The sequence below is a fragment of the Austrofundulus limnaeus genome, unplaced genomic scaffold (genome assembly GCF_001266775.1).
Source record: "Austrofundulus limnaeus strain Quisiro unplaced genomic scaffold, Austrofundulus_limnaeus-1.0 Scaffold324, whole genome shotgun sequence".
Classification (NCBI taxonomy): domain Eukaryota; kingdom Metazoa; phylum Chordata; class Actinopteri; order Cyprinodontiformes; family Rivulidae; genus Austrofundulus; species Austrofundulus limnaeus.
In genome coordinates, this window is record NW_013952726.1 from 199,580 (window position 1) to 206,826 (window position 7,247).

Sequence of the window (7,247 nt, forward strand, 5' to 3'; positions counted from 1 at the left end):
GGCCCTGGGCCTTGTAAGCAGACACGTGTGTGTGTGTGTGTGTGTGTGTAGTGCTGCGCCTGCCCCCTTTTCTCTTTTGCGCAGGTGTTCTGGATTAAGAGGGCCAGATATAAGCGACCCACAGGACGCACAGGAGAGGACGCACAGGGCGCGACTCGCAGAGGGAGAGAGCGACCGGCTGTACATGCAGAAGGGCGTCTGCAGTCGTGGGTGTGGACTGGTTTGGCGTCCTCCTCTTCCTCCTTCCTTCCACCATGCTCTGGGCGCGTGGCACGGACTGGCGTCGCGTGCAGCGGAGCACCATTTTTCATTTTTCTTTTACTCTTAGTTTAGTTTAAATAAATGATTTTGTTTTGATATTTTAACACCGCCTCGTCTCCCTATTTTGTTGCGGCTTGGAGCCGGCCGTAACAGTCCCGATACCACTTTTTCACTTCTGATACGATACCGATATTACAACTTTGAGAATTGTCCGATACCGATATTGACCCTTTACCATAATAGGTACAAGTGACACAATTTTACCTATTTTGTAAAGTAAAATCTTAGAAAAGTCTTGATCAGGTCAAACAGTGAAAAAGAGTAGGTATGAGAAAAATTGATCCATTTATTTTTAACCAATGGATCACATACATTTTAAACTGAAGAACATTCTACAATTTAATAAAATAAATAAAAGAATTTATAATACCCTGAAAAATAAAACATCATAAAAACAAAATGAACTTTTAAAGTATAAAATAACAATTCAAAATCACTTGGGTTATTGTTTTACTACCTGTCAGCCTGGTGCTGCTTTATGGTGGAAAAAAACTGAAGGTGGGGACAAAACAAAACCCCACATTATTGTCTGTTCAAAGTTAAGAGTCCACAGCTACAATTTTACTGACTGTAACTAAAACAACGTGATCATTGCACTTAATCTTCACTCAAACAAGTGTGTAAACAGATTAAACATCACTCTAATAACAAGAGCAAAAAATAAATAGTAAGAATTAGTCAGTTATTTAAATTGATAGTTACCTTTCTTACTGCTGTATTTTCTGGGCATCATGTGGAGATTAGCCTTTCGCTCCTGCAGGGAGCAGTTTTTAGCACTGCTCTCGTCATGTCGCGTTTATATTCCAAAACAAAAGCTGCGCTTTCCTTTCTTCTGTCTATCAATCCCAGAGCTAATCCACGGGATGTCAAAATTGTAAGCATGCTGTCCTCGCTTCAGCCAGCTTAAAACCTACACGGTTCTGTTCCCCCTCGGAAAACTTGTGCGTGACAACTTTGCACTTAGCTTCAACTCTGTTTRTYATGAWAATYGAAAGTTCTGCRGACATTCTTGCTAACTTGTTAGCGCAGCATGTTGTTGTGATCATGTGAGCGCTGCATGCTGGATCCAAGCGCTGCTGGATAGAAACACTGGAGCGGAGTCAGTGAACTGCTGGATTGAACTGCTAATATCGGAGCGCTTATAGCAGACATTTTTTATGCAGGCCGATAAAATCCAATACGCATTTTTTTGGCTGATATCGGACCGATATCCGATATCAATTTCGGATCGGGACACCCCTAGCCTGAATATGAGTTTTACCTGCCCCAGGCAATCGGGCAATAGGATTTGTCGGACCCTGTATTAAAGTCACGCGTGAATACTTTTGTTCTCGTGATAAGTCATTACAAACATGGCGGTAATGGATGTAAACACATAGCATGTTGCTACCATGACACTAGTGCTCATCATCAGAGGAGACGTCGGCGTCTGATCAAGGCTTTTGAGCGATGAGCCCCTTATACTTGGGAGCGACTACATATGCTGTGTTTTTGGGAAATTGTAGTTGGTGAGTTTACTACTTTCTTTTACAACTTCAATGATTTTATTACTACTTCTACTTCCTGTTATCTTCTTCGTCGTCTTTTTCACCAGTAGAAATCTGATTGTTGATCACGTGACTCCCATGATGCGAAAAAAGTGTTTCCATTGCAGTTTTGTGAAAAACACCAATTTCGATATGGCAGAAAAAACAACTCATCCCAGCGCAAAAACCTTTTGTCAAAAAAATGATGTTTTTTCGAAACTGACGTGTTTCCATTGAGCAAATTATTTTTCGAATTTCTAATTTGCGCATTTTCATGGTCAATGGAAATGCAGCTAGTGAACTAATTTGACAAAATAAAAACGGTCACAGTACACATCTAAATATTCTGTACTGAAGCCTCACAGTACAACTAAAATCTTCCCACCTCAACCTCATCGCTCTCGTTTATGTCTTTGCTGAAGCCCGTCGGCGGAGGAAAGCGCACGTCCTGGAACGGGATCTGACGCTCAGGCTGCCAACTGGGACAAACAAACACAAACATTCAAAAACAAGCCTGTAATGTTATCAGCTCCGGTGTCAGCGCCGTAGTTTATTTTTATAATACTCACTTGTTTTCAAATGCCACAGTGACTGATCCCTCGTGAACGTCCTTCACGAAAGCCTACAGAATCACAGACATGGAGGAGGGGTTAGTTTAAAACTTGAAGCAGATAGATTGTTTTCTTCTTTAGGGGTCTGAGCTTTGGCTTTAAGTCAGGGTTGCCTCCTCTTACAAGTAAGAATACAACCATAGTTATCAGGGATTTCCCTGATAGACCGCTCAGCACTCCTCTTCTCTTTCCTCTTCTACCAAATAATGGGTCACCTACGTCCTCGTGGAAGTCTGCCTTTGAGCTCTTCCTCTGTCTGAAACAGGTTCTGACTGCAACTCCACACTCACCTCATTTTGATTCAGACTCACTAAAACCAACCAAACTGCACCCTAACAATAAAATCTGAATATTAAATCTCTCTAATCTCACTGCTCTATCCTGAGCTCCATCACCACACAGCTTCATTAAACTTCCACCATTTTTCTTCCTGAAGACTTTTTGCTGCTTGTCAAATAGGGGTGTAAGAAAATATAGATACATTGAAATATCGCGATATTTCATTTCCCGATACTGTATCGATATTCTAAAGCCCTGTATCGATTTTTTATTAAGGTTTAAAATGTCAACCTTCTTGCCAGCCGTTCATTTTTATGTTGTAGTTCAGCCTCTGACCACTAGTTGGCAGCAGTGAGCCAGCCACTTGGCTCCTCTACCTCTTGAGCGCCAGTGAGTAAGGGTAGCATTAGCACTGTAAGTAAACATTAGCTTTTCTTTTTTTTCAGTAAGAGGTTTTTATTTTATAGAATTTTTGGACAAAAAAATCACAATATATTGCAATATATTGCCTTGCTTACAGTATCGCAATATATCGGGACATATCGTATCGTGACCACTCTGTTATGATATGTATCGTATCATCAAATTCTTGCCAATACACAGCCCTATTGTCAAATCATTTCAGGCGTCAGTTAAAAAGGAATTTGGGGGTTTTATGTTAGTTTGGCAGGGTGGGGGGTGGGGGGGACAAGACCAACTACTACTTAATTTCCCTCTGGGGAATAAAGTATTTTTGAATTTGAATTGAATTGAAGACCAGAGGGTGAATTGAGGTGTTTTTTGTTTCTCATGAATCTGTTTGTTTTTCCAGCTGCAACGCTTCAAATATGAACATTTGAAATAAAGAGCTGTAAATTATTCTTCAAAAATCTAGTTTTACTTCTTCTATCAACACTAAATTAAAAACACTTAAAACTGGTGTATCGTTTGAATGGCACCTTATCAAGTTCATATGGACCTCAAAGCACTTTAAACTTCACCACCATCAGTAGGCAAGGCAGGTCTTGCCCAAAGGCGCAACGACTGAGACAGCCGGAACAGAGGATTGAACCGGCAGCCTACCAGTTACAGGAAAACACCCCTAACCACTGCACCACAGCCGCTCAACAAAACAGATCCTTCGGCCTTGTTTACGCGAGACCGGTCTCTGGCAGTGTTGTATAAAGTACCTCAAAGTGATACTTGAGTAAAAGTACAAGTATCTTATCATAAAAAAATACTTTGGTAAAAGTTAAAGTCTTCTCTAAAAATATTATTTTAGTAAAAGTTTTTAAATATCTGATATTTTCTGTACTTAAGTAACAAAAGTAAATTTCTGACACAAAATCTATTTAAGTATTAAAAGTAAAAGTACTGAGTAAAAGTGAGCAGTTAGATTTTCCAAAATGACATTTATTGGGAGGTGACTTCTCCAAAAAATGTTTTTTTCTAACGGCGTGCAGCTGTGATGGGTTGTGTACAAGCTAATAGTATGTTAGAATGGTGTATATTTATACTTCTCATCCAACCACAATTAAATTCACTCTATCCAGGAGACACTATTTATCAGGATAGTATTTTCTTAAGTAATAACTCAGAATAAAATAGGAGTAAGGACTTTCTACTTCTTACCTTTTTAAAAAATGTAGTGAGTAGAAAGTACAGATAATTGTGTAAAAATGTAATAAGTAAAAGTAAAAAGTATACTGAAAAATAATTACTCAAGTAAAGTACAGATACCCAAAAATTCTACTTAAGTACAGTAACAATGTATTTGTACTTAGTTACATTACAACTCTGGTCTCTGGAAATACACCAACAATCACCAGTTTACATGGAACACTGCAGCAAAGTACCAGGTAAGGTTGCCAAACGAGACATAGTAAAGTGTTTTACTGTTAATTTAAAATTATTATATTTTGAGTAAAAACTAGATATGCTGAATGAGGGTGTTGTAAGGTAAGGTGTATGTTGTGTTTGGTGAAGATGTGCACACAAAAAAAAAAGAGGGCCCAAAATTAATATTTTTATTTTTACCTGGCAACCCTGACCGGTCTCACTCAGGCTGATCATCCAGCTGCTGCATGATCACAGTTACGTCTGATCCTGGTGAATAAAGTAACGTTCCTTTGGACATAAGATGCTTTTTGTGTTTGTCTCCTACAAGCTGCAAAGAGTAACACAAAAAACACTCTGCTGTGTTGTAATTTATTTTAACTGTTGGTAGTTTAGAAGAAACGTTTGCTGTGTGACGGCTGTTTGCATGCACGCTCTCACAGCTGCGGGGTGTTTGTCACCTCGATGGGGGGTGTTACAGAAAAGTTCTCTCTAGCTTCATTCATAAGACAGCTCTGTCCAGGACTGACACGAAGGCAGAAAGGTGAGTAAAGTGAGCCTGCCTCCGATGCCCCTTAGGAGTGTAAGAAAATATAGATACARTGAAATATCGCTATATTTCATTTCCTGATACTGTATTGATATTCTAAAGCCCTGTATCGATTTTTTTATTAAGGTTTAAAATGTCAACTTTCCTGCCAGCCATTCATTTTATGTTGTAGTTCAGCCTCTGACCACTAGTTGGCAGCAGTGAGCCAGCCATTTGGCTCCTCCACAGCTTGAGCGCCAGAGAGTAAGAGAGCATTAGCATTGTAAGTAAACATTAGCTTCATGCTCCGATAGCTGAATCTGAGCAGAAAAGACCGACACCCTCTGCCTTCTAAGCTGAGGTAAGGTTACCAACAGTTACTTATTTGTCAGAATGTCTGTATTTTAAGACAAATTAAGTGTTTTGTGTGCTCTTTTTTACAACTGTAGTCAGCCTTCACGTTACGCATATAGTGCATGCGTCTATCAGCTTGAGCGAGCTCGGCACTCCCCCATGACACAAAACTCTGTCTGTTGCTCTCAATGTCCGGCTGAGTCCATGTACTTTATCCTGCTGTGTTCGCTTCAAAAACGGTTTAACAAATTTAGCTTCTCAATTTCTTAACTGGTTTTCTTCAAGACCTGCCCTGCTGTTAACTGGTTTTCTTCGGGACCTGCCCTGCTGTTCGACCCACAGTTATACAAATCAGGTTCTGGATGCAGGTCAGCTGATCCCAGAAACTCTGTGTGCAGCAGCTTCATATCATCTGTTTACTGAACTTTATGACAACATAAAGGCTATTGTTAAGTGTTAGGTGAACATATTGTAAATTAATATTAAAAACTAAAAGCTGCAAAAATATATTTTTAAAATATTCATTGGCAAATTTAGTCTAATTGGAAACATGGATGAAATATGAAACAAATAAAATAAAACACATACAAAGCAGAACACATCTAAATGTATCAAAAGTATGTCTATGTAATATTAGAATTTTCTGAGACAATGAATTTTGGTTTTTCGTTGTTTTTCTCCAGTAAGAGGTTTTTATGTAATAGAATTTTTGGACCAAAAAAATATCTCAATATATCGCCTTGTTTACAGTATTGATGTATATCGGGATATATTGAATCATGGCCCCTCTGTCATGATATGTATTGTTTCGCCAAATTCTTGCCAATACACAGCCCTGATGCCCCTCTGAGCCCCCAAGCAAGTTAGCATCAGGCCTGAGCCGGACAGACCCACTTGTAAAAACCAACCCGCGGTTCTGCGGGTCAGAAGATGATAATGAGCTGATGAAATCAGAGAGCGACCGCAGGATAAAGATGACGAAAAAACAACTTTGTAGTAAGTTTAAGAACACTGGACCAGGTACTGGACCCACAGCCAACATAAGAACACTGGACCAGGTACCGGACCCACAGCCAACACATAAGAACACTGTACCAGGTACCGGACCCACAGCTAACATATAAGAACACTGGACCAGCTACTGGACCCGCAGCCAACATATAAGAACACTGGACCAGGTACTGGACCCACAGCCAACACATAAGAACACTGGACCAGGTACTGGACCCACAGCCAACACATAAGAACACTGGACCAGGTACTGGACCCACAGCCAACACATAAGAATACTGGACTAGGTACTGGACCCACAGCCAACATAAGAACACTGGACCAGGTACTGGACCCACAGCCAACATATAAGAACAATGGACCAGGTACTGGACCCACAGCCAACATATAAGAACAATGGACCAGGTACTGGACCCACAGCCAACATATAAGAACACTGGACCAGGTACTGGACGCACAGCTAACATATAAGAACACTGGACCAGGTACTGGACCCACAGCCAACACATAATATCTCTGGACCAGGTACTGGGCGAACAGCCAACATATAAGAACACTGGACCAGGTACTGGACCCACAGCCAACATAAGAACACTGGACCAGGTACTGGACCCACAGCCAACATATAAGAACTCTGGACCAGGTACTGGGCGAACAGCCAACATATAAGAACACTGGACCAGGTACTGGTCCAACAGCCAACATAAGAACACTGGACCAGGTACTGGTCCAACAGCCAACATAAGAACACTGGACCAGGTACTGGTCCAACAGCCAACATAAGAACACTGGACCAGGTAC

At 40.6% G+C, this 7,247-nt stretch overlaps 1 protein-coding gene across 1 annotated transcript in view; it reads right to left on the reverse strand.

The window, feature by feature from the left end:
• LOC106527434 (fragile X messenger ribonucleoprotein 1 homolog) overlaps positions 1–7,247 on the reverse strand; it is a gene marked incomplete at its 3' end in the record, with an annotated part of 18,256 nt that overhangs the window by 7,224 nt on the left and 3,785 nt on the right. Inside the window, 2 exon segments of the mRNA XM_014022317.1 lie at positions 2,233–2,326; positions 2,417–2,469. Coding sequence (XP_013877771.1) covers positions 2,233–2,326; positions 2,417–2,469 — 147 coding nt within the window.